The following is a 27,827-nucleotide window of genomic DNA, read 5'->3' as shown; positions in this document are numbered from 1 at the left end:
TAGGTTCATTGATAATTTGTGTGAGATTGAGGGCATCTAGCTTATATTGTAGGACGGCCGGGGTGTGAAGCATGTCCCAGATTAGGTCACCTAACAGTACGAGCTCTGAAGATTGATGGGGGGGCAATCAATTCACATATGGTGTCCAGGGCACAGCTGGGGGCAGAAGGTGGTCTATAACAAGCGGCAACGGTGAGAGACTTGTTTCTGGAAAGGTGGATTTTTAGAAGTAGAAGCTTGAAATGTTTGGGCACAGACCTGGATAGTATGACCGAACTCTGCAGGCTTTCTCTGCAGTAAATTGCAACTCTTACAGTTAGAGATGGAAATTTCGAGATTTTTGGGGGCCTTCCTAAGCCAGGATACAGACACGGCTAGGACATCCGGGTTGGCAGAGTGTGCTAAGGCAGTGAATAAAATAAACTTAGGGAGGAGGCTTCTAATGTTAACATGCATGAAACCAAGGCTTTTACGGTTACAGAAGTCAACACAAGAGCTCCTGGGGAATGGGAGTGGCGCTGCAGGGCCTGGGTAAACTACTTTCACTACACAATCATGGTGTTTTTTGTCTTTCTGTTTTTACAGTGTAGGCCTATGACGTTTTTTTTTTAAATCAGCACGAATTACTGTAGATTAAGCAATTAAAGCCCCACTCGTGGTCTTCTTAAATTAAAGTCATTTTTGACAGTATGGAGCACAATACCAAGAACTCCCTCAAACTTGTTTTCCAAAGACTGGGGTTCGCACTAGGCAGCTGCTGTAAGAGCTTATTTTTCACTGACTCTCCAAAGGTCGCAAACACAAGCTTGATAGGCAGTTTAAACTTCTTAAATTCAAACATTAAAATACACATATAGTCTACATTTGTGAAAAGTCATCCACAACAACCACAAACTGTAAAGTGCAAAAAGCTAAATGAGAGCAGAAGTGTGATTCACATCAATGAGCTATGTAGATATCAATAAGCGATATCCGTATCGCCCGTGGCTACACCACTGCTGTCGTCTTTTACCTCCAAGCGTTTATTCAAGTTGGATAATCTTTGGATACCAACAGCAGTTGCACCATTGGAAGACATACAGTAGCTTGGACTGTAGCCTACAAGCCTATTCCTGCTCTTTTCCCGCAATACATCAAACCGATTTGGTGTGTCATCATAGTGGTCTCCGACTTGTGGTCAGACTCTCTCAGGCTGAACTTGCGCCTTTTTCCAATGCTGATTTGAATTTCATTGAGAAAACGTGAACATCCTTTCTGAATTTAAAAGGCATCCTAGAAGTAGGCCTAATCGATTGATAAATTGATTGACAAAGTCATTAATATTTTGTTTTAGTATGAGATTTAATTGTGAAGATGATTGTTTTCTTGACAGCTACCACACAAATGTCAATAGCCAGGGAGACCCCATATATGTTCTATCATTCTCACTCAGATATCATATTAATTTGGCATAAGTATGGCAAAATGTGTAGAATTGCAGGAAATTATCTTTAAAACTGTAAAAAAGGCTCTCCACCCCATGCCAAAATGGGTAGAATTGCATGAAATGACCTGTAAAACCTCTGCCCCATGAGACAATTGCATGAATTTTGTTACAAAATTGCAAAACAATTATCTTCCCCCCATGGCAAAATGTGTGGAATTGCAATAAATAAACTTACATTTGTCTCTCCGCCATCAAGAGGGGAGCCACTAAAATGTTTTGCCGCGATGTGGGTGGCCCCCCAACCAAATCTCCCTTAGGGCCCCCCAAAATGCCCTGTCAGTAGTGTTGTTGCCCTGATAATTTGTTCAATTTCTGATATTGGATGGGGCCGTTGGGTCTGTTAATGGCCATCGCTCTTGCATTAGATGTACAGAATTGCTGGTCTTGATTATCCTCACCCAGTATGTATTTTAAGAGAGTGTAAACAACACGAACCTAGGCTTGTACATTCATCATTAAACACACAAACACGCACATGCACACACCTGAGTGGCTGAAGTACAAGGTGACGCACTATGTTCCTGCTTTGTCCCATTTACCATACTGATAACAACAACCAAATAAAGAGGTTGACTTTTGAAAGGACTGAAACTTCTACGCCCAGAAACCAAACATTTGACATTTCTCTCTATGAGGTGTTCCGACAGTTCCAAATGGGTGGGCAGAACGCAGGTACTCTTAGTCTCGCCATATTTCATGGAAATGGCATTGTCACCATATGATGATGTCACCATGGGTATAAGAGCAAAGGGCCCCGTGGCGCTCCCATTCACAGCTTTTCCCAAAGCTCACCCAGGATATCTAAGGCCCCAGTGGAGACTGACAGGGACTGAGCACCAGCAGGTAAGTGGCAGGAGATAACCATTGGGACTCTAGTCGGCTTGAATATGAATATTGAATGGTATCAGTGTGTGGAGGTGTAAACGGATGTAGAACTTTGTCCAAATGTCTTCTTCTTCTCCCTGATAGTAATGGCTTATCAGAGTGAGATGGTGATCAGCTCCCAGCCTCAGGTCACCATCAACAACTACACCGTGACCTCCTCTGGGTCCTCAGATTGGAGCTCCAACGTTTGTGACTGCTGCGATGACTGCGGCATCTGTGAGTCCCCCTCTGTGTGTGTAAAGTTATGCAAGCACAATGTTTGCATTGTGTTGAGTACACTGTTTAAAAATCCATAGACTGGGTGAGGTTATTCGGTATCAGGAGTTCTGCACAACTAATGTAACCGTGATGACCTCTCAAACGGCCACACCAACAATTAATGGTGGAGACAGTGTGTGACTTTAAATGTTTTTTCTTCCAGGTCTGTGTGCGATCTTCGTGCCCTGTATCCTGGGCTGTAAAGTTGCACAGGACAATGGGGACAGTTGCTGTGTGCCTTTCCTCCCTGGAGCCTTGATTGCCCTGAGGACAAGCATCCGGAGCAAATACAGCATCTCTGTGAGTGACCCTACTACATCCACAATACAAAACCTATGTCCAGGACCTAAATATAATGGGAAAAATACAATTCTAAGCCTCCTCAAAGAGTTATAATTTTAATATTTCCTTTATCACTCTAACTGAATGTTAGCGAGTATAGTATATAGTGTAAGGCTGGGAATCAATCCGATCTCGGGTTGATAGGCATTGCGTTTTTTAAAGGCAATCCAATTGAGACAATATATGTAGCATTTACTGTGAGTGAGATCTCTGTGAACACAGGAACATTGCCTGAGCTGCAATGCCTATAACCTCCGATTTAATTGAATACTGGCCTTAGTCTAGTAGTGAAGACTGAAGGAGTCAACAGTTGGCTATTCCTATTAAACAACAATGCAGTCAAGGATGTGCAAGTTTACAGTTAGCCACAACTGGGTGTTTTCATTCTGTTTTTCTACTGCAGACCATAGAATGCAAAAAAAAAGATGGTGAAAAAAATAATGCAAAGAGATGAGAGTTTAGACAAGTCAACCTTATGGGTCCCCCCCCTGTTCTCTCTCCACCCTCCTTTATAGAACTCCCCTGTAATAGGGTCAGGAGTTTTTTCTGACAACATGACCCGAACAAGAAAAACTCTGACCCTATTTATAGCCTAACTGCGACCTGACTAAGATTTTACTTTTCAGGTCATGTGGTCAAGCAAACGTCAAGGCCCTACCTATAAGTGTTGTCATGGTGTTTATGTTATGCTTGACATGTTAATCTTTTATGTTTTTACTCAGGGTTCCGTGTGTGATGACTGGGTAGTTATGACCTGCCTGCCTTTCTGCGGACTCTGTCAGATGGCCAGGGAGCAGAAGATGAGAGGCTGATCGGTTAAATGAGGGGAATAGGTACAGGCTTAATGGCAATCATGCATCCAGTCATGGGAAAAAAACACAGTGTGCCTTCTGACGTCACAGGTACGATGTCACAGCCTGGTTGGAATATCCTATGCTTTGAACACAACTTTGTTGAAGTATTGCCTTGACTGTGGCCAGTCCATCATATATTTATTATGGGCTGTGCAATACTTTTATAATATCATTATACTACTAAAGAACCGTACCTTAAACTATACATTATAGTTTACTACTATGAGGTACTTTATATAGTGGTGTTTTTTTTAATCATTATCCAATGGTGTGTATTTGCTTGTCGAAAAATGACCTGATTGAGATGTTTCAGATTTCAATAAAGCACTATTTTCACATTCAAAAGAAAGTTGTTCTTCACTTTTTTTCATTTCCATAGAGATGGAGAGGAACATCCAGGGGTAGAAAAGTCAAGAATGTGCTTTTCTACCAAAGCTTTTTTTGGCACATTCTTGACTGGAGTCCCTAGGGGTTTTCTTCTCCCTCTCGATGTAAATAAAGAACAATACATGGAGAGCAACTTTCAATTGAATGTGTCCCATGACTTCGGGTCAGTTGTCCATTTTCTTCCTCTTTCTGTACAACCAAAGTGAAAATCGTGTCAGTCATTAATCAAGTATTAAGAGACACATTTTCATAACGTAGCAGAAAGGACCAACATGACACAGCCCTCAGAGCACAGGTAAAGCGGGACTGGAGGCTTTTCAGTAAGATTATATGGGACTGAAGATATGATTTTGCTTTATTTTAATGTTATATATAGACTCTCTTAACCTAAAAATAACAAAAGTATTTGATAATTCATAATCAAATTATGTTATGATGGATTATGATAGGTTAATGAAATATTGCTTCCAGCGTCGATCAAAGCTCAGAAGGCTCATTTATCTTCTTGATCTGAGTTCTAATCACGCCTGCCTCTGTGAACAAGTGGAATCATTAACAGTGGTTTGTTCGTTATGTTTGCTTGTGTCCCTCGGATTTTTCCTTTTTAGCAGCACATTCACCACTCCCTCAAACGGCCAACTCCGCCCTCACGCAGCACAGGCCGAGGGCCTTAGACATGAAACGGACTCAGAGCAGGTGTTGTGCCCAAAATCTCCCCCTGCCAGAATCCCCCCCCCCCCCCCCCCCCCCTTCGCGTGAGCGCGCACACACACCATTTTTCATTGCTGCAACTTGCTTGCTAGTGGAGATTTCGGCTCTAAACTCTTGTCAGTTTAGCCTACATTTCACTGATGTTAGTAGCAGAAAGCATTTTTTATTCGTGTCCTTCAAGGCAGCTGTCAATGATCACATTAGGTTGCGTTTCATTTTGTTTTTTTATGGCAGTTTGATCGCGGGGGAGGCACTAACGTCTGCAGTTTTCGGTTTGGCTATTTGTTTCAAGTGTATTAGTCTATAAATAAATCTCTTTGCCAAAATTCGTCATCACTCCCATGTCTTATTCGACTAGTAGTTGTTCTGAAATGTTTATTGCTTGCCTACATTTCACTCCCTCCTCTGTTTAATATAATCACCCACTGGCAAAATCCTGCCAAAATTCTCAAAATACAACGGAGTGAAGAGCAGAAATCTCAACTAGCAAGCAAATGAAGAATTGGGTGTGTGCGCGTTCACACGTAGGGGGGAGGGGGGATTCTGGGGGGGGGATTCTGGGCACAACACCTGTTCAAGTATGAGTGCACAATTTGTAAATAGTTGTTGATAGATCAGTCAGCTGGCTGCAGACTTATATTGCAGTAACATTGATGGGCTCTGGATAGTATTCCTTAGCCAGCTAAGAGGAAGTAAGAAGCTAACGTTAAAGTGAAATATGCAGAAATGTATTGCTCCTCCATCTCCTGGTTGCTAAAATTCTAATAGTTAGCTTAATCTCAGTTTATGTGACAAAACAAGCAAGTATAGGATAGAGAATAATTGTAAACCACTGAGAAAAATATTTTCCATAACCAAAAACATTGTATTTTCAGCTGTTTTAAGCTGGTGTATAAAACAACAAATCACATTTCTACGTGAATTTGATCAGGTGGCCCAAAAAGTTACATATTGCAGATTCAAACAGTGCCTAAACTGAGCAACAAATAGACTACTAAATTCTCACAATAACTTTTCTTTACAGAGAGTAGGCTACTGAGACAGACCTGTGATGTAGCGCTCACGCTTCAAACACACCATAGTATGCAGCATCATCTGGATATGTATGCAACAAAAGTTCAACATTCACCCAATTTCTGTCAAACCGTCTACACATACAGTTTGAGCATACATTCAATAGCACCACACCGAACGAACGCACAATGCTGCAAGGCAAACGCAGCATTTCATTGGAAATGAATGTTATTCTGGTGTAATTCTGGTCCAAAATGCAATGACGCTGTTGGTGTGATAGAAGCGTCAGTGGTGAGAATGAGGCAGGCTGCAATGCATGCAGAAGGAAGCAGAAGAGACAGAGAGAGAGAGGTTAGTACAGTAGTTCCCAAACTTGTGGGCCCATGTGGGGTCTCCTGAGAAAATATGTACTTATCTTATCGAACAAGTTAAGAACTTTAAAAAATGAGATATATTTAAATATGAACATATCCACATGGCCTATCTTCCCTAGGCCTATTTAAAATGCAATCAACATCCTAACAATACAGTTCTAACAATGTAAAACGTTTTTGTTTATATCAATGTTTGTTTGTCTTATCTCCATCGCCCACCGGATATTATAGGTTACCCATCACCTTTCATTTTTTTTACAACTACAAAACTGATATAAATACAGAATAGTAAGTGATATTCTAATAATTCATGTGAAGGGGCGCGTGCTCAGTCCCCTCCTGTACTCCCTGTTCACTCATGACTGTGCAACCAGGCACGACTCCAACACCATTATTACATTTCCTGAAGACACAAGAGTGGTAGGCCTGATCACAGGCAACGACGAGACAGCGTATAGGGAGGAGATCAGAGAACTGGCCATGTGGTGCCAGGACAACAACCTCTCCCTCAACGTGATCAAGACAAAGGAGATGATTGTGGACTACAGGAAAAAGAGGATAGAGCATGGCCTCCGACCGCAAGGCACTGCAGAGGGTAGTACTAACTGCCCAGTACTTCACTGGGGCCAAGCGTCCATCCAGGACCTCTACACCAGGCTGGGTCAGAGAAGGCCCAAAAAATGGTCAAAGACTCCAGCCACCCTAGTCATAGACTATACTCTCTGCTACCGCACAGCCAAGTCTAGGTCCAAGAGGCTTCTAAACAGCTTCTTCCCCCAAGCCATAAGACTCCTGGACATCTAGTCAAATAGCCACCCAGGCTATTTGCATTGCCCCCTCCCCTCCCCTCTTTAAACCATTGTCACTTTAATAACTCTACCTACATGTACAGTTGAAGTTGGAAGTTTAAATACACTTAGGTTGGAGTCATTAAAACAAATTGTTCAACCACTGCACACAATTCTTGTTAACAAACTATAGTTTTGGCAAGTCGGTTAGGACATCTACTTTATGCATGACACAAGTAATTTTTCCAACAATGTTTTACAGACAGATTATTTCACTATTATTTTACTATTACTATTACTATTATTACTATTATTTCATTATTACACTTTCACATAATTCACTGTATCACAATTCCAGTGGGTCAGAAGTTTATATCCACTACGTTGACAGTGCCTTTAAACAGCTTGGAAAATTCCAGAAAATGATGTCAATGCTTTAGAAGCATCTGATTGGCTAATTGACATAATTTGAGTTAATTGGAGGTGTACCTGTGGATGTATTTCAAGCCTACCTTCAAACTCAGTGCCTCTTTGCTTGTTATCATGGGAAAATCAAAAGAAATCAGCCAAGACCTCCTCCAGAAAAAATGTAGAACCCCACAAGTCTGGTTCATACTTGGGAGCAATTTCCAAATGTCTGAAGGTACCACGTTCATCTATTCAAACAATAGTAATCAAGTATAAACACCATGGGACCACGCAGTCATCCTACCGCTCAGGAAGGAGACGCGTTCTGTCTCCAAAAGATGAACCTACTTTAGTGCGAAAACCGCAAAGGACCTTGTGAAGATGCTGGAGGAAACAGGTATAAAAGTATCTATATCCACAGTAAAACAAGTCCTAAATCGACATAACCTGAAAGGCCGCTCAGCAAGGAAGAAGCAACTGCTGGGTCTTCCAAATGGACAATGACCCCAAGCACACTTCAAAGTTGTGGACAACAAAGTCAAGGTATTGGAGGGCCATCACAAAGCCCTGACCTAAATCCTATAGAAAATTTGTGGGCAGAACTGAAAAAGCATGTGTGAGCAAGGAGGCCTACAAACCTGACTCCGTTACACCAGCTCTGTCAGGAGGAATGGGCCAAAATTCACCCAACTTATTGTGGGAATCTTGCGGAAGGCTACCCGAAACGTTTGACCCAAGTTAAACAATTTAAAGGCAATGCTACCAAATACTAATTGAGTGTATGTAAACTTCTGACCCACTGGGACTGTGATGAAAAAAACAAAAGCTGACATAAATCATTCTCTCTACTATTATTCTGACATTTCACGTTCTTAAAATAAAGTGGTGATCCTAATTGACCTATGACGGGGAATATTTAGTAGGATTACATGTCAGGAATTGTGAAAAACTGAGTTTAAATGTATTTGGCTAAGGAGTATGTAAACGGAACTGGCAACGGAAATGTGTAATGTAAATGTACCATTCATACCATTTGAAGGATAGGATGATTTTTAGTTAAATTATCACTTTTAAATTATGTTATTGAAATGTTACTTCATGAATTGACTAAAGTGTAATATTTTTAAACACTATATACTGTACACTATAATTACATAAATATGTATCATATATAATATGTATCATAATATATATCATATATATCCAAGATGGCGTAGCAGTCAGACGTGTTTGTCCTTCCTCTTGTCGTGAATTTTTTTTTGTTGCATATCTTTTTATATTTTTCTAAACCCTTACTTCAAAATACTCTCCTGCAACCCACCTCACCCAATGTGGTGTGGACCTGCTTTTTCTCTAACTTATTTTTCTTTGCCTCTTACTGGAATCTCTCCAACATAAACTAGCCAGCTAACTAGCCAGCTAACGGTCATCAGCTAACCTTAGCTCGGAAAGCTCTCGCCAGTTTGTACAACGCGATTCAACCAGAGCATACCGGACCTATTTTTTTCTCTCCATATCCCCGGATTCCTATCGCAAGCTCTGAACTTTCTCACCTTCGCAGCTAACGTCCCCTGAATGCTAGCTGTCTAGAGCACAACGGACTGTTGGCTTACGAGGCCCATCGAATACGTTCTGAAGCCACTAGCTAGCAGTCAGCTATCCTTTGCTAGCGGTCATCAGCTACCTTTATCCTGGACAACTCTCGCCAGTCTGTACAGCGTGACTCAAACCAGAGCTAGCCGGACTTATTCTTCTGGATATCTCCGGATTCCTACCGCAAGCTCTGAACCTATTCTTTTTTTATAAACATATTATAAATGTATTTTTTCCACCTGGAATTATAGCAGCTAACGACCCCTGAACGCACAGCCGCTAATCTGTGGCCTGCTAGCTATCTTAAGCACATTGGACTGCTGATTTAAGAGGCCCTTCGGACATATTTTCTTCGGCCACTATACATATTTTGCCAATTGGCCTGGTTTACCACGCAGAGCTCTGCTGATCCGTCCGCTGATGTAACTGCACGAGGGGGGCACAACAGACTTCCCTCCGTTGCGTCATCCCTCTAAGACCTTTCTGTTAGCCTGCTAGCCCCATGCCGCTAGCTGCTTGAAGCCACACACTGGACTTGTATGATCACCTGGCTACGCATGCCTTTCCCTAACGTCACCATGCCGTGTCGATTGCTGTTCTGGTTTGTAACTATTGTTTTATTTCACTGTAGAGCCTCTTGCACTGCTCAACACTCCTCGGCCAACAATTTAGTTCCACCCCCCACACACGCAGTGACATCACCTGGTTTAAATGCTATTTCTAGAGACAATATCTCTTTCATTATCACTATATGCACAGGTTTACCCCCACTGTATTCACATCCTAATATACCTTTGTCTGTACATTATGCCTTGAATATATTCTACCTTGCCCAGACATCTGCTCATTTTTTTCTCTGTTATGAAAGTACTAGGCGTCCAGTTCTGTTAGCCTTTAGCCGTACCCTTATCCTACTCCTCCTCTGTTCCTCCAGTGATGTAGAGGTTAATCCAGGCCCTGCAGTGTCTACCTCCACTCCCATCCCCCAGGCTCTCTCATTTGTTGACTTCTGCAACCGTAAAAGCCTTGGTTTCATGCATGTTAATATTAGAAGCCTCCTCCCAAGTTTGTTTTATTCACTGCCCTAGCACACTCCACCAATTCGGATGTCCTAGCCGTGTCTGAATCCTGGCTAACTATAACATTTTCCGACAAGATAGAACTGCCAAAGGGGGCGGTGTTGCAATTTACTGCAAAGATAACCTTACTATCCAGGTCTGTACCCAAACAATTTGAGCTTCTACTTCTAAATTAACCTTTCCAGAAACAAGTCTCTCACTGTTGCCGCTTGCTATAGACCACCCTCTGCCCCCAGCTGTACCCTGGACACCATATGTGATTTGATTGCCCCCCATCTATCTTCTGAGCTCGTGCTGCTAGGTGACCTAAACTGGGACATGCTTAACACCCCGGCCATCCTACAATCTAAGCTTGATTCCCTCAATCTCACACAATTTATCAATGAACCTACCAGATATAACCCCAAATCCGTAAACACGGGCACCCTCATAGATATCCTCCTAACTAACTCACCCTCCAAATACACCTCTGCTGTTTTCAACGATCACTGCCTCATTGTCTGCATCCGTAATGGGTCTGCAGAGGGGTCACTGTCAAACGCTACCTAAAACACTTCTGCGAGCAGGCCTTTCTAATCGACCTGGCCGGGGTATGTTGGAACAACATTGACCTCATCCCGTCAGTAGAGGATACCTGGTTATTCTTTAAAAGTGCCTTCCTCGCCATCTTAAATAGGCATGCCCCATTCAAAAAATGTAGAACCAGGAATAGATATAGCCCTTGGTTCACTCCAGACCTGTCTGCCCTTGACCAGCACAAAAACATCCTGTGGCGTTCTGCATTAGCATCGCAAAGCCCCCGTGATATGCAACTTTTCAGGGAAGTTAGTAACCAATATACACAGACAGTTAGGAAAGCTAAGGCTAGCTTTTTTAAACAGAAATGTGCATCCTGCAGTACAAACTCGTAAAGGTTCTGGGACACTGTAAAGTCCATGGAGAATAAGAGCACCTCATCCCAGCTACCCACTGCTCTGAGATTAGGAAACACTGTTACAACTGACAAATCCACTATAATTGAGAATTTCAATAAGCATTTCTCTACGGCTGGCCATGCCTTCCACCTGGCTTCTCCTACCCCGGTCAACTGCCTGGCACCTTCCACAGCAACCCGCCCAAGCCCCCACCATTTCTCCTTCACCCATATCCAGATAGCTGATGTTCTGAAAGAGCTACAAAATCTGGACCCTGACAAATCAGCCGGGCTAGACAATCTGGACCCTCTCTTTCTTAAATTATCTGCCAAAATTGTTGCAACCCCTATTACTAGCCTGTTCAACCTCTCTTTTGTATCATCTGAGATTCCCAAAGATTGGAAAGCTGCCGCAGTCATCCCCCTCTTCAAAGGGGGAGACACTCTAGACCCAAATTGCTACAGACCTATTTCTATCCTACCCTGCATCTCTAAGGTCTTTGAAAGCCAAGTTAACAAACAGATTACTGACCATTTTGAATCACATCGTACCTTCTCCGCTATGCAATCTGGTTTCTGAGCTGGTCATGGGTGCACCTCAGCCATGCTCAAGTCCTTAACGATATCATAACCGCCATCGATAAGAGACATTACTGTGCAGCTGTATTCATTGACCTGGCCAAGGCTTTCGACTCTGTCAATCACCACATTCTTATTGGCAGACTCAACAGCCTTTGTTTCTCAAATGATTGCCTCGCCTGGTCCACCAACTACTTATCTGATAGAGCTCAGTATGTCAAATCGGAGGGCCTGTTGTCTGGACCTCTGGCAGTCTCTATGGGGGTGCCACAGGGTTCAATTCTCGGGCCGACTATCTTCTCTGTATACATCAATGATGTTGCGCTTGCTGCTGGTGATTCTCTAATCCACCTCTACACAGACGACACCATTCTGTATACTTCTGGTCCTAACCTCCAGATGAGCTTCAATGCCATACAACTCTCCTTCTGTTGCCTCCAACTGCTCTTGAATGCAAATAAAACTAAATGCATGCTATTCAACCGATCATTGCCCGCACCTGCCCGCCCATCCAGCATCACTACTCTGGACGGCTCTGACTTAGAATATGTGGATAACTACAAGTGTCTGGCTAGACTGTAAACTCTCCTTCCAGACTCACATTAAGCATCTCCAATCAAAAATTAAATTTAGAATTGGCTTCCTATTTCGCAACAAAGCTTCTTTCACTCATGCTGCCAAACATACCCTTGTAAAACGGACCATCCTACTGATACTTGACTTCGGCGATGTCATCTATAAAATAGCCTCCAACACTCTACTCAGCAAAACGGATGTAGTCTATCACAGTGCCATCTGTTTTGTCACCAAAGCCCCATATACTACCTACCACTGCAACCTGTACGCTCTCGTTGGCTGGCCCTCGCTTCATACTCGTCGCCAAACCCACTGGCTACAGGTTATCTACAAGTCTCTGCTAGGTAAAGCCCCGCCCTATCTCAGCTCGCTGGTCACCATAGCAGCACCCACTTGTAGCACACGCTCCAGCAGGTATATCTCAATGGTCTCCCCCAAAGCCAATTCCTTCTTTGGTCGCCTTTACTTCCAGTTCTCTGCTGCCACTGACTGGAACAAACTGCAAAAATCACTGAAGCTGGAGATTCCCATCTCCCTCACTAGCTTTAAGAACCAGCTGTCAGAGCAGCTCATAGATCACTGCACCTGTTCATAGCCCATCTGTATACAGCCCATCTATCTACCTCATTCCCATACTGTATTTATTTATTTTGCTGCTTTTGCACCACAGTATCTCTACTTGCACATCCATCTTTTGCACATCTACCATTCCAGTGTTTAATTGCCATATTGTAATTACTTCGCCACCATGGCCTATTTATTGCCTTAACTCCCTTATTTGTTCTTATTTGCACTCACTGTGCAGATACTTTGTTTTCTTATTTTTCTACTGTATTATTGACTGTATGTTTTATTCATTCCATGTGTAACTCTGTGTTGTTGTATGTGTCGAACTGCTATGTTTTATCTTGGACAGGTCGCAGTTGCAAATGAGAACTTGTTCTCAACTAGCTTACCTGGTTAAATAAAGGTGAAATATTCTTTTTTTTTAAGTAAAAAAAACTATAATTACAATATACGGTACACACTAAAATTACATGTCACAAAACTGTGGCAGTCTGGTGTAATGGTTAGCCACCAAGACACTGGACCACATACAGTGAGGGAAAAAAAACTATTTGATCCCCTGCTGATTTTGTACGCTTGCCCAATGACAAAGAAATTATCAGGCTGTAATTTTATTGGTAGGTTTATTTGAACAGTGAGAGACAGAATAACAACAAAAAATTCCAGAAAAACGCATGTCAAAATTTTTATAAATTGATTTGCATTTTAATGAGGGAAATAAGTATTTGACCCCTCTGCAAAACATGACTTAGTACTTGGTGGCAAAACCCTTGTTGGCAATCACAGAGGTCAGACGTTTCTTGTAGTTGGCCACCAGGTTTGCACACATCTCAGGAAGGATTTTGTCCCACTCCTCTTTGCAGATCTTCTCCGAGTAATTAAGGTTTCGAGGCTGACGTTTGGCAACTCGAACCTACAAGCTCCCTCCACAGATTTTCTATGGGATTAAGGTCTGGAGACTGGCTAGGCCACTCCAGGACCTTAATGTGCTTCTTCTTGAGCCACTCCCTTTGTTGCCTTGGCCGTGTGTTTTGGGTCATTGTCATGCTGGAATACCCATTCACGACCCATTTTCAATGCCCTGGCTGAGGGAAGGAGGTTCTCACCCAAGATTTGAAGATACATGGCTCCGTCTATCGTCCCTTTGATGCGGTGAAGTTGTCCTGTCCCCTTAGCAGAAAAACACCCCCAAAGTATAATGTTTCCACCTCCATGTATGACGGTGGGGATGGTGTTCTTGGGGTCATAGGCAGCATTCCTCCTCCTCCAACCACGGCAAGTTGAGTTGATGCCAAATAGCTCCATTTTGGTCTCATCTGACCACAACACTTTCACCCAGTTGTCCTCTGAATCACTCAGATGTTCATTGGCAAACTTCAGACGGGCATGTATATGTGCTTTCTTGAGCAGGGGGACCTTGCGGGCGCTGCAGGATTTCAGTCCTTCACGGCGTAGTGTGGTACCAATTGTTTTCTTGGTGACTATGGTCCCAGCTGCCTTGAGATCATTGACAAGATCCTCCCGTGTAGTTCTGGGCTGATTCCTCACCATTCTCATGATCATTGCAACTCCATGAGGTGAGATCTTGCATGGAGCCCCAGGCTGAGGGAGATTGAAAGTTATTTTGTGTTTCTTCCATTTGCGAATAATCGCACCAACTGTTGTCACCTTCTCACCAAGCTGCGATGGTCTTGTAGCCCATTCCAGCCTTGTGTAGGTCTACAATCTTGTCACTGACATCCTTGGAGAGCTCGTTGGTCTTGGCCGTGGTGGAGAGTTTGGAGAATCTGATTGATTGATTACTTCTGTGGACAGGTGTCTTTTACACAGGTAACAAACTGAGATTAGGAGCACTCTCTTTAAGAGTGTGCTCTTAATCTCAGTTTGTTACCTGTATAAAAGACACATTGAAGCCAGAAATCTTTCTGATTGAGAGGGGATCAAATACTTATTTTCCTCATTAAAATGCAAATCAATGTATAACATTTTTGACATACGTTTTTCTGGATTTCTTTGTTGTTATTCTGTCTCTCACTGTATACACCTGGTGATGTGGAAACAATTCCCTCTCAACCCGTCCTCTCTGTCTCCCTCTGTATCTGCTTCCCCTCTATATCTTCGACTATCACTGTCCATAAAACAATAACAAAAAAAACAATTATTTCAAATCAAATCAAATGTATTTATATAGCCCTTCGTACATCAGCTGATATCTCAAAGTGCTGTACAGAAACCCAGCCTAAAACCCCAAACAGCAAGCAATGCAGGTGTAGAAGCATGGTGGCTAGGAAAAACTCCCTAGAAAGGCCAAAACCTAGGAAGAAACCTAGAGAGGAACCAGGCTATGTTCAATTGTCCAATTTACAAATACATCATTGGGAGATGTCTGAGGGGAGGTTGTCGTGGAAAATTGCAACATTATGCTATAGTGCTTGTAAGATTATAATCTTTGTATTGCATTAGAATGGTTGTTTTATTCGACAGAATAGAGTATTCTGTTAACTATTGTGTGTGTGTTCCACTGAGGATGGGCCTCTATGAGATAGCACTGACAGAGGAGATTTACGATGTCTTTGGGTAATAAAGCCTAAAGAACATTCCAGATAGTAAAGGTCATGTTTTTGTGCTATACCGTACCAGGGAGACGGGTTCCAGTTTGGTGTAGGAGATGGCCAGACACTGGTCTTTACAATGAGAACTGTTGACACAGCAGTAACTGTCTATGTATTATAGATATCTTTCACACAAATCCTAACCTTTGTGAATTGTTCCTAAGATCTGTGGTTCGTCATGTAAGTTGAGAGGGGTGTGTCTTGGCTATAAAAGATCTTTGTACTTTTCTGTATTCACTTTTCAATGGTTCATTAGAGATAGCATGTCATTGAAAGGCAAAAAGGGCTATTGCAAAGCTCTTAATAAAAATATGCAGTTTAAGTGTAACTCTGACTGGTGTGTAGTTTGTAACTCTCCTCATTTGGTAAAGCAGAAAAATGCCACCATAAGGTTGAGGTGTATCATGATATGGTGAAGGAAAATACCTAATGAAAAAGAGGAACATAAAGCCGTAAGAGAACTAACAATTAACAATGGCAGTTATTTTTTTTATTTTCCAATGAAGTCACTGAGAAATGTATTGTAAAGTCACTCAAATGTGTTTTTCCCTTCCCAATTGAGCTGGCTTATTGGCATGCATACCTATGGAGAATATAAGAGTCTAACTCATTTGAATAAACAAAAATAACACATTTATTTTCCCAATGCAAACAATTCCTGGAACTGAATTAAAATGATGGTAATGTGCTTTTAATTAAAGGACAAGATTCTCATTGGAAAGAGTTCAGACTAGATGTAGAACATTACTCACCTTTTCCCTTTCCTGCTGCACAAGTCAGACATGGCCGGGCTAAAAGATGTAATGTAAATACCTTCGACCATCTTCCAAACCTCAGGACGCTTCAGATTGACAATAACCATCTGGAGACCATAGACAACCAGACATCCCAAAATCTGATCCAACTGAAGAGCCTAAACATGTCCTTGAAAAAAAATATCAAATCTCAGCTCCTCTGTATTTCAGGACCTCAAGAAACTTGTCAACCTGTCACTAAATAATAACTCACTGATTATGCTCCCTCCACTTATTTTCTCCTCACTCTACAATCATATTACAGCAGAAATACCTGAACAACTTCTCTGCGGTGGCAGAATCTGTGACTCACTTACTGAAGCTGACAAAACTAGATATGTGCAATAACAATCTAACGTCCATCCAGCATTATAACCATACAGACCTACCAGAGTCCCTCACCACCCTCTATCTCTGTAACTGGCCACGTTAGCATGTGAGTGGGGCTTCCATAGCCATATACTACTACTGGATCTCTCCTACAATGACCAGCTTCCCTTCAAGGGCTTTCCAAGGTGTGGACTTGCGGAAGCTAAACTACATGCGTTTGCATTCAACCAATGTCACAGTGCCAGAGCTTTTGAACATCAGCAATGTTAGAGCTGGGAACATAGACTTCTCTGGTATGGGGTTGAAGACTGACAATCTGCTCATGGAGTTATGCAGCCTTTTGAGTACAAAGGTTACATTTTTAAAGCGCTGTGTCTGGGTACCAATGGGATACCGTCATTGCGGAAGAACACACTTTCCAACTGTCCAACAATCAGAGGTTTATTGGATCTTTTCTTCAACCAGTTGAGGAAGGTAAGATGCCTCCACTTTCTCAAAGAACAGGATCAAATCAAGAAGTTCACCAAAGAAAAAAAGCACCTCACCTCCATAATGTCCTGCAACAGACAGAACCTCTCGGTCGCAAATCTGACAGATCTGAGCTACCATTACAATTGCACTCTTTTGCTTTCCACCACACACCAAATGTGAAGACCCTACAACTCGCAGCGGACACTTTTGACAATCTGACCAAGTTGACTTTCCTCTCCTTGGACAACTCCTGTGCCGGGGTGATGCAGCTGCAGTCGGGCATCTTCAAAAATCTGCGGAAATTGAGCAAGCTCAGTGCAAGGAACATGGGCATCCAGTCCTTCTCAAAGGAGGTTTTTGGGAATCTGACAGAGCTGCAGATCTTGCTTCTCAACCAAAACGTAATGCAATCCTTAGATGTGAATGTGCTGGAGGCTCTCCCTAAACTGCGCTACCTGGACCTGCGCAACATTCCTCTTAGTTGCACCTGCCTCAATAGTGACCTGCAGAACTGGACTTTGACTAACCAGAGAGTCCAGTTAGTCTTACAATACAGTCTACACTGCCAAGATAAAAAAAAACTCCAAAAAAGCTTTTACAACTTTGACACCAATGTTTGCTACCTGGACCTGGGAGAGTACCTTTTTGCTACTACAACCACTGTGATTTTACTGCTGACTATAATTCCACTTCTCTACACCAAGCTGTATTGGAAACTGAAGTATAGCTATTATGTGTTCCGCTCCTGGTTCGGCCAACACTGGCGCAGGCTGAGGGAGAAAGAGGAGCACTGCAAATACGATGCTTTCATCTCCTATAACTCAGCGGACGAGCCCTGGGTACTTGACCAGCTACTTCCAAACCTGGAGGGCAACGGAGCCTCTTTCTGGCTGTGCCTGCGCCACCGTGACTTTGAGCTGGGCCGCAACATCGTGGACAACATCGTCTCCACCGTGTACAGCAGCCGCAAGACCATCTGCGTGGTTAGTAGGCATTTCCTGTGCAGCGAGTGGTGCTCCCTGGAGATCCAGCTGGCCAGCTACAGGCTCTTCCACGAGCTCCGGGACGTGCTCCTGCTCATCTTCCTGGAGCCCATCCCTGAAAGACAGCTGTCGGCTTACCACCGTATGAGAAAGGTCATGTTGAAGAAGACCTACCTGCAGTGGCCGGGGTCAGACTGCACTGACCCGGTCAAGGCCCAGGAACTGTTTTGGAACCATCTAAGGAGGGCACTGAGGAGCGGGAGCAGCAGGTTTGAAGAGGAGGATGGGGGGAGGGAGGAATACTTCAATCAGCCACTGACAGATGATGATAACTATTACTTAATGCCTTAAGGAAAGGGTTATAGGACACACTTTGCCCTAGCAGCAGCCATGATTTTCTACTTGCTTGCATCTAGCATTGTCTATGCTTTGATTGATTGCTATGATAAGCTTAATTCATTTTTGGTGGGCTTTTGTAATTTGCTCATGGAAAAAAACGAATTTAATCCTATTATGTACTAAATAATATTGTATTACTGTATGTATATTTAAAAGATGCAGAGGAAAATGGAAATAAGATGATCAGACATACGCTGATAAATCATGTTGCAAAGTTAAAGTATTCTTTAAGTATACTTCTTGTTGGTAAATATCACTGTCTCAAATCAGCAATACACCGACATGTTAGACCTATTACTTAATCACTTAAGGAAAGGGTTAGAGGACACACTTTGCCCTGGCAGCAGCCTGTTTCCAGGACATTAAACAAAGTTAAATGTAATGAAAGTACTGACATCATGCATACCCACACATACAGTGCCTTGCGAAAGTATTCGGCCCCCTTGAACTTTGCGACCTTTTGCCACATTTCAGGCTTCAAACATAAAGATTTAAACTGTATTTTTTTGTGAAGAATCAACAACAAGTGGGACACAATCATGAAGTGGAACGACATTTATTGGATATGTCAAACTTTTTTAACAAATCAAAAACTGAAAAATTGGGCGTGCAAAATTATTCAGCCCCTTTACTTTCAGTGCAGCAAACTCTCTCCAGAAGTTCAGTGAGGATCTCTGAATGATCCAATGTTGACCTAAAATGACTAATGATGATAAATACAATCCACCTGTGTGTAATCAAGTCTCCGTATAAATGCACCTGCACTGTGATAGTCTCTGAGGTCCGTTAAAAGCACAGAGAGCATCATGAAGAACAAGGAACACACCAGGCAGGTCCGAGATACTGTTGTGAAGAAGTTTAAAGCCGGATTTGGATACAAAAATATTTCCCAAGCTTTAAACATCCCAAGGAGCACTGTGCAAGCGATAATATTGAAATGGAGGGAGTATCAGACCACTGCAAATCTACCAAAACCTGGCCGTCCCTCTAAACTTTCAGCTCATACAAGGAGAAGACTGATCAGAGATGCAGCCAAGAGGCCCATGATCACTCTGGATGAACTGCAGAGATCTACAGCTGAGGTGGGAGACTCTGTCCATAGGACAACAATCAGTCGTATATTGCACAAATCTGGCCTTTATGGAAGAGTGGCAAGAAGAAAGCCATTTCTTAAAGATATCCATAAAAAGTGTTGTTTAAAGTTTGCCACAAGCCACCTGGGAGACACACCAAACATGTTGAAGAAGGTGCTCTGGTCAGATGAAACCAAAAATTGAACTTTTTGGCAACAATGCAAAACGTTATGTTTGGCGTAAAAGAAACACAGTTGAACACACCATCCCCACTGTCAAACATGGTGGTGGCAGCATCATGGTTTGGGCCTGCTTTTCTTCAGCAGGGACAGTTAAGATGGTTAAAATTGATGGGAAGATGGATGGAGCCAAACACATGACCATTCTGGAAGAAAACCTGATGGAGTCTGCAAAAGACCTGAGACTGGGACGGAGATTTGTCTTCCAACAAGACAATGATCCAAAACATAAAGCAAAATCTACAATGGAATGGTTCAAAAATAAACATATCCAGGTGTTAGAATGGCCAAGTCAAAGTCCAGACCTGAATCCAATCGAGAATCTGTGGAAAGAACTGAAAACTGCTGTTCACAAATGCTCTCCATCCAACCTCACTGAGCTCGAGCTGTTTGCAAGGAGGAATGGGAAAAAATTTCAGTCTCTCGATGTGCAAAACTGATAGAGACATACCCCAAGCAACTTACAGCTGTAATCGCAGCAAAAGGTGGCGCTACAAAGTATTAACTTAAGGGGGCTGAATAATTTTGCACGCCCAATTTTTCAGTTTTTGATTTATTAAAAAAGTTTGAAATATCCAATAAATGTTGTTCCACTTCATGATTGTGTCCAACTTGTTGTTGATTCTTCATAAAAAAATACAGTTTTATATCTTTATGTTTGAAGCCTGAAATGTGGCAAAAGGTCGCAAAGTTCAAGGGGGCCGAATACTTTCGCAAGGCACTGTATAGAAACAGAGAGAGGAACTGAAAATCTTGTAAATGTGCCCTCTGTGCCATGACTCTGTACCGGTACCCCCTGTATATAGCCTTGCTATTTTACTGCTGCTCTTTAATTATTTGTTACTTTTATTTAAAAAAAAACTGCATTATTGGTTAAAGGCTTGTAAGTAAGTATTTCACTGTAAGGTCTACACTTGATGTATTTGGCGCATGTGACAAATAACATTTGATTTTATTTGATGTTCTACTTGCTTGAAATCCAGCGTTGTTGATGTTTTGATTGACTGCTATAACAAGCTAAAGCCGTCATTTGCATTTGTAATTTGCTGTCATGGAAAAAATGTACTTAATCCCGTTGTGATCAGTACTTAACAATATTGTAATACTGTATGTACATTTAAAAGATGCAAACTGGAAATTAAAAATAAGATGATCAGGTGTACCTTGACAAATCATGTTGCAAAGTGAATTCAAATATTCTATAAGTATACTTCTTGTTGGACAATATCACTGTCTCAATCAGTAGTACACAAACTAAAACAAGTAAATAAATAATCTATTATTAGATTTTAATATAAGTGACTATGTACAGTATTTTATTCACAGGTTCATTTTATTCAGTCCATTTTACCGGGAGAGAATTGTATACTCGTGTTCTCGCTCCTTCTCAAAACCAATTGGAGAAAAAGGTCAGAGGGGAGGGACATCTGGCTTTCTCATCTGATGGGTTTTGAGAAGGAATATGCTAGGAATATGCACTTGGGATGGGATCTAACCATAGACAGCAGACAATCCTCTGCATAATGCATTAATGCTGATTCATGTCTTTTATAATCTGAGCTAAAGGTATCCTGCTTGTCAAAAATAATAAAGTATACTTTGAGTAGGCCCACTGGCCACAAAAATAACGAGGGACACATTCACATGTGCTGCCAAAGTTGACTTGTCCACTGTAGCTGTCTGTAAATGCATACGTTCTGCAATGCATTTTATTTTATAGTGCTCCTGTATGTTTTTGCATGCGCATGTTTCAATTAGAAGTATTCATGCAATACAAAATACAGTCTGCTGCTGTTACTTTTCCACAGCATTATTGTGTTTTTATTGTCCAGGCTGGAAGTAGTTTTAGAGTTGCAAAGTTAGAGTGGATTGATACATTAGTAGGAAAACATCCATTGGGTTGAGAGCAGCTTTGTTTTGCACATTCTGCAGCATTTGGGCTGAATACTATGTGTTTTGGAATCACAGCGGTGGCAGGCCTCTTCGATCATTTGAACACTCAATCTTTATTTTTGACCACATGCAGCTTTGCCCTTGGCTCTTCTGACTGGACCCTCTGGCGGGTAGTGGCGGTTGGCGCTTCATTATCAACAGTGGAGGTGGTGGGGGAGGGAGGGTGGTGGATGGGGGAGGTGGTGGTGGTGATGGGTGGGTCATCATCACTGATAACGTTGTTCCTGTCATGATCTGTTTGCATAGGTTCAGCATATGCATTCAAAATCCTGGCAGGCAAATGGCCTGTCTCCCCCTCATAGTCCATATCTGACCCATCGCTATCACAATCACCGGGGACAGCATTTTTCTCATTTTGAGGGATAACTGCAATGTTGCATGCCTTGTCTGGGCAGTCACCTAGATCCAACATATCCAGAACTTGACTCAAAGTGAAACTAAAAGAAAGAACAGAGTAGAACGTCAGGTAGAACAAGAACTATGTATGTGTGTAAGTATGTGTACACCTGGATGGTCACTATTGTTGCCGTCAACGTTTACTCATTCTATGACCACACTGAACAAAGTTGAGTAATTGCAAATGCACATAGCAATACTAGACACCTTAAAAATGATTGAGTGAATTGGTATACATTTAGAGAGAGAGAGAGTAATATTATACAATTAAATAATAGATCATCACTCACACACACAGACATGTCTTCATAGTTGTTCATAGTTTATCATAGTTTGTCAAAGTTTCTAATTATCGTTTCCAATCACAGTTTGAACACAGTTGGACATGGTTTCTAATCATACTTTCTAATAATACTTTCTAGTCTGAGAGGTTTGATATAATAAGAGGGTCAAATAGACCCTAAGAGGGCCGAAGCTATTGTTTACAAACAAATAAATAAAAACAATGGTTCAATGGATAAATAGCCTTGATTTAAAAAAAACATACTTGTCAATGAAAACAATTTAAGACATATCATTCTTAAATAATATATGTCTATAGACAAACATCACATTGAATATTCAACTCACCTTCAAAAATCTCCATGAGGAAGGAAAGATTCCCAGATGATCTTTTAGATGTTCTGTCTTCATGCTGTTCTGGGCTGTTGGCTGTTGTAGAGGGGAGGGGCAGTTGAGTGTGCTGGGCCATTTTATGGTCCTGCCTCTGGGAGCCTGTCAGCTTGTGACACGATGAGAAAGTGAAAGTGATATTTTGTGCTACAAACATACTTCTATTTGAAGAGATTTTTTTGACCATTCAGGGATCTAATACCAAACAGTCATGAAATCATTTTTTTTTTTTAATCTACACTAAAGAATGTGAATTTGGTCATAAAAATAATTGTTGACTAGTTATATGCATGGAAATAAAGATGCTTAAAATATTTGACATTCTGGAGAGATTATTGGACACTATAGGGGCCTCCAGACCTTGTTAAAGACAAATGTCTATAAAGATGGATTGGTATGAGATATCTGTTCCATTTTTGGGGGACATGTTGACAAGATGTTGGGGAATCACTCGAGGTGGAATATTGACCAACTGAGCATCTCAGTGTACAGTTCAATTGGCATTCTGTAACATTTTAGTCTTCTGTGATGTATTTAAAGTGGCATGTTTGGTTGCAAACTCAAAAATGAATATATTTAAACTATATCTGACATGTTACTGGTGTCTATTTTTAAGTCAATAAGCATTTGTGTAAATTGTGCGCTTTTGCTTCACAGTAGATTTGTTTAAGACCACCAAGAAACACCTGATTTAGCCCACTGCATGAATTATTAAGGGGGTAAAAAGGAATCTGTTTAATGGATGGAGGACGGGTGGCTAAACATTTGGGGGTCAGGTCGGAAAGAATTGTCGGGAAGCTGCAGGAAGGCTCTGTCAGTAGAAGAGTGGCTTATGCTTAATAATCACAAGAAGAAGGTACAAGATGAAAAGTACAATTTCCAAGACTGGGGATTACACCCAATATCCCAGAGTCAGAAAGAAAGGCCATCAGACTGTTAAACAGCCACCACTAACATTGAGTGGCTGCTGCCAACACACTGACTCAACTCCAGCCACTTTAATAATGGGAATTGATGGGAAATTATGTAAAATATATCACTAGCCACTTTAAACAATGCTACCTAATATAATGTTACATACCCTACATTATTAATCTCATATGTATATGTATATACTGTATTCTATATCATCTACTGCATCTTTATGTAATACATGTATCACTAGCCACTTTAACTATGCCACTTTGCCACTGCACTCAATACCATCTACTGTATCTTGCCTATGCTGCTCTGTACCATCACTCATTCATATATCTTTATGTACATATTCTTTATCCCCTTACACTTGTGTCTATAAGGTAGTAGTTTTGGAATTGTTAGCTAGATTACTTGTTAGTTATTACTGCATTGTCGGAACTAGAAGCACAAGCATTTCGCTACACTCGCATTAACATCTGCTAACCATGTGTATGTGACAAATAAAATTTGATTTGATTTGATATGTCACGATCGTCATCGTCGATTGAGAACCATACCCGGCCAAAACATAGAACATAGAGTTTCCCACCTGAGTCACACCCTGACCAACCAAACATAGAGAATAAAAAGATCTCTACGGTCAGGGTGTGACACATTACTGAATTTGAGAGGGTTGGAAGAGGTGAATAGGAAAGACTTATATAGGCGGTGTGTCAATGTTTTGAATAAAGATAAATTGAAGAATAGAAAAGACACTCCTTGGAGGGGAAAACTGGGTATTGGTGACAAGGTAAAGTTAGCATGCAGAGCACTGTATAAGCCACCGTTACAAAAGAGCACTGGTGACATCTAATGGATGGTTTAGCATGGCATCATTACTTATTTTCCACCATAATTTGCAAATAAATTCATTAAAAATCCTACAATGTGATTTTCTGGATTTTCTTCCCTCATTTTGTCTGTCTTAGTTGAAGTGTACCTATGATGAAAATTACAGGCCTCTCATCTTTTTAGGTGGGAGAACTTGCACAATTGGTGGCTGACTAAATACTTTTTTGCCCCACTGTATGTATGTATGTATGTATATATATATATATATGCTTTTTCTCTCTCTCTGGCTCTCGATTGATCTCTCTCACTCGCTCTCTCTCTGGGGGGCCTTGATCCTACCAGTGTCTCAACAGCATCTCTGTCACAACTTCTACCGAAGGTAGTTCCCCTTCCTGTTCGGGTGGCACTCGGCGGTTGTCGTCACTGGCCTACTAGCTGCCACTGATCCCTTTTCCCCTTTTCTGTTTATTCGTTTCACCTGTGTTTGTTTTAGGCTGATTGGTTGGGCTTTATTTATGGGCCTGCTGGTTGTGCGGGATTGTTTGGTGTACGTGTGTACACGTCTGTGTGTCTCGGTTTGCCCATGTTCTTGGGTTTTGCTGGACTGTTTAAGTCCCGTGTTTGGGGCATTTGTTTCGTGGGGTTGGCGTATGTTCACCGTTTTTGTGCATTAAAAGGTATTAGCACTACCCTGAACTCTCTGCTTCCTGCTCCTGACTTCTCACCCACTACACCCCGGACGTTACAATCTCCTTATCCAAGTCAGTATCCAACTACCTAAAACCATTAAACACTACCTCTAATCTCTTACCATTACTACCAAAACAATTATGTTAACTCCCAATTATAGAGAGCCACATTTTACTATATGTTTAGTAACATAGTATTTGGCAGTGTGTTATATGTTTGCTATTTTGTTATGACATTGCAACAGTGGTTATTATGCTGTAACAATGAAGTGTATAGTAAATCAATCTCCCTGGAAAGTTGACCTGATTTAACAGGCCTGTCCTATGTGGGTCGGGTTAGAGCTGAATTCAAGACAACCTTCACCTGCACGTCCAACCGCATCCTAGGATGCACTACACCTGGTTGTTGAAGGGGCGCACTTTATATGAGACCTGTTGTTTCTTCTGCTGGTCATCTGTATGGGACTGCTGTTACTCCTGGATCCCTAGAGGGGGCGCTATTGGACAACAGCAGATTTGCAGGATTTAGGAGAACGTTGAATGAGGCCAGGTTCACATTCAGAATGAGCAATAAAACAGGAACTAACATTTAGAAATTTAGTCCTGTCCAAAAAGAATGCTCATTGCTCATTTCCATAATAAAGTTTCCTCTGGTATGGCATAAGGATAGTTGAGTAATTGGAAGTTTCCAGTGAATTATGTTTATCATTCACATGCAGTGGATAATGATGGGATAAATAACAAACCAACATATTCATACTTTCTATGTAATATTTTCTGGTTTTCAATAAAGTGGCTTGTGAAAGTATTCACCCCCCTTGCCATTTGACCTATTTTGTTGACTTACAACCTGGAATTAAAATGGATTTTTGGGGGGTTTGTATCATTTGAGTTACACAACATGCCTACCACTTTGAAGATTAAGAAAATGTTTTATTGTGAAACAAATAAGAAATAAGACATAAAAACAGAAAACTTGAGCGTGCATAACTATTCACCCCCCCAAAGTGAATACTTTGTAGAACCTACTTTTGCAGCTATTACAGCTGCAAGTCTCTTGAGGTATGTCTCTATAAGCTTGGCACATCTAGGCTCTGGGATTTTTGCCCATTCGTCAAGGCAAAACTGCTCCAGCTATTCAAGTTGGATGGGTTCCGCTCGTGTACAGCAGTCTTTAAGTCATACCACAGATGCTCAATTGGATTAGGTCTGGGCTTTGACTAGGCCATTCCAAGACATTTAACTGTTTCCACTTATACCACTCGAGCGTTGCTTTAGCAGTATGCTTAGGGTCATTGTCCTGCTGGAAGATGAACCGCTGTCCCTGTCTCAAATCTCTGGAAGACTGAAACAGGTTTCCCTCAAGAATCTCCTTGTATTTAGCGCCCATCCATCATTCCTTCAATTCTGACCAGTTTCCCAGTCCCTGCCGATGAAAAACATCCCCACAGCATGATGCTGCCACCACCATGCTTCACTGTGGGGAAAGTGATTTCGGGGTGATGAGAGGTGTTAGACATAGCATTTTCCTTGATGCCCAAAAAGCTACATTTTAGTCTCATCTGACCAGAGTACCTTTTCCCATATGGTTTGGAGAGTCTCCCACATGCCTTTAGGCAAACACATAACGTGTTTCCTTATTTTTTTTCTTTAATCAATGGCTTTTTTCTGGCCACTTCTGTAAAGCCCAGCTCTGCGGAGTGTACGGCTTAAAGTGGTCCTATGGACAGATACTCCAATCTCCGCTGTGGATCTTTGCAGCTCCTTCAAGGTTATCTTTGGTCTCTTTGTGGCTTCTGATTAATGCCCTCCTTGCCTGGTCTGTGAGTTTTGGTGGGCGGCACTCTATTGGCAGGTTTGTTGTGGTGCCATTTTCTTTCAATTTTTAAAGAATAGATTTAATGTTTCTCCATGGGGTGTTCAAAGTTTGGGATATTTTTTTTTTATAACCCAACCCTGATCTGTACTTCTCCCTAACTTTGTCCCTGACCTGTTTGGAGATCTCATTGGTCTTCATGGTGCAGCTTGCTTTGTGGTACCCCTTGTTTAGTGATGTTGCAGACTCTCAGGCATTTCAGAACAGGTGAATCAAATCAAATGTTATTTGTCATATACACATGGTTAGCAGATGTTAATGCGAGGGTAGCAAAATGCTTGTGCTTCTAGTTCCGACCATGCAGTAATATCTAACAAGTAATCTAACCTAACAGTTACACAACAACTACCTTAAACACACAAGTGTAAAGGAATGAATAAGAATATGTGCATAAAAATATATGGATGAGCGATGGCCGAATGGCATAGCCAAGATGCAGTAGATGGTATAGAGTACAGTATATACAGTGGGGCAAAACATTATTTAGTCAGTCACCAACTGTGCAAGTTCTCCCACTTAAGATGAGAGAGGCCTGTAATTTTCATCATAGGTACACTTTCCACCATAATTTGCAAATAAATTCATTAAAAATCCTACAATGTGATTTTCTGGATTTTTTTTCTCATTATGATGAAAATTACAAATACTTTTTTGCCCCACTGTACATATGAGATGAGTAATGTAGGTTATGTAAACATTAAATAAAGTGACATTGTTTAAAGTGGCTAGTGATACATTTATGTAATAAATGTTTTCATTATTAAAGTGGCTAGAGAT

General features: G+C 41.6%; 1 protein-coding gene and 1 pseudogene across 1 annotated transcript; both read left to right on the top strand.

Moving 5' to 3' along the window:
* The first annotated feature begins 2,280 nt into the window (after positions 1–2,280).
* On the top strand, positions 2,281–4,105 carry LOC139395901 (cornifelin). The gene is made up of 4 exons (XM_071143212.1): positions 2,281–2,329; positions 2,456–2,587; positions 2,793–2,929; positions 3,694–4,105. The coding sequence occupies exons 2-4, from the start codon at positions 2,458–2,460 to the stop codon at positions 3,781–3,783; spliced, it is 357 nt and encodes a 118-aa protein (XP_070999313.1). The 5' UTR covers positions 2,281–2,329; positions 2,456–2,457; the 3' UTR covers positions 3,784–4,105.
* A 379-nt stretch (positions 4,106–4,484) lies between these two features.
* Positions 4,485–18,355, top strand: LOC139395900 (toll-like receptor 13; annotated as a pseudogene).
* The last annotated feature ends 9,472 nt before the right edge of the window (positions 18,356–27,827 follow it).

The sequence above is a fragment of the Oncorhynchus clarkii genome, unplaced genomic scaffold, assembly GCF_045791955.1.
Source record: "Oncorhynchus clarkii lewisi isolate Uvic-CL-2024 unplaced genomic scaffold, UVic_Ocla_1.0 unplaced_contig_327_pilon_pilon, whole genome shotgun sequence".
NCBI lineage: Eukaryota > Metazoa > Chordata > Actinopteri > Salmoniformes > Salmonidae > Oncorhynchus > Oncorhynchus clarkii.
The sequence above is the reverse complement of the archived record's forward strand: the minus strand, read 5'-3'. Positions and strand labels throughout refer to the sequence as shown.

Coding starts and splice junctions, on each gene's coding strand:
- LOC139395901 (XM_071143212.1), top strand. CDS start 2,458: ATGGCTTATCAGAGTGAGATGGTGATCAGCTCCCAGCCTCAGGTCACC. Junction 2,588..2,792: donor CTGCGATGACTGCGGCATCT/GTGAGTCCCCCT, acceptor TTTTTCTTCCAG/GTCTGTGTGCGATCTTCGTG. Junction 2,930..3,693: donor GGAGCAAATACAGCATCTCT/GTGAGTGACCCT, acceptor GTTTTTACTCAG/GGTTCCGTGTGTGATGACTG.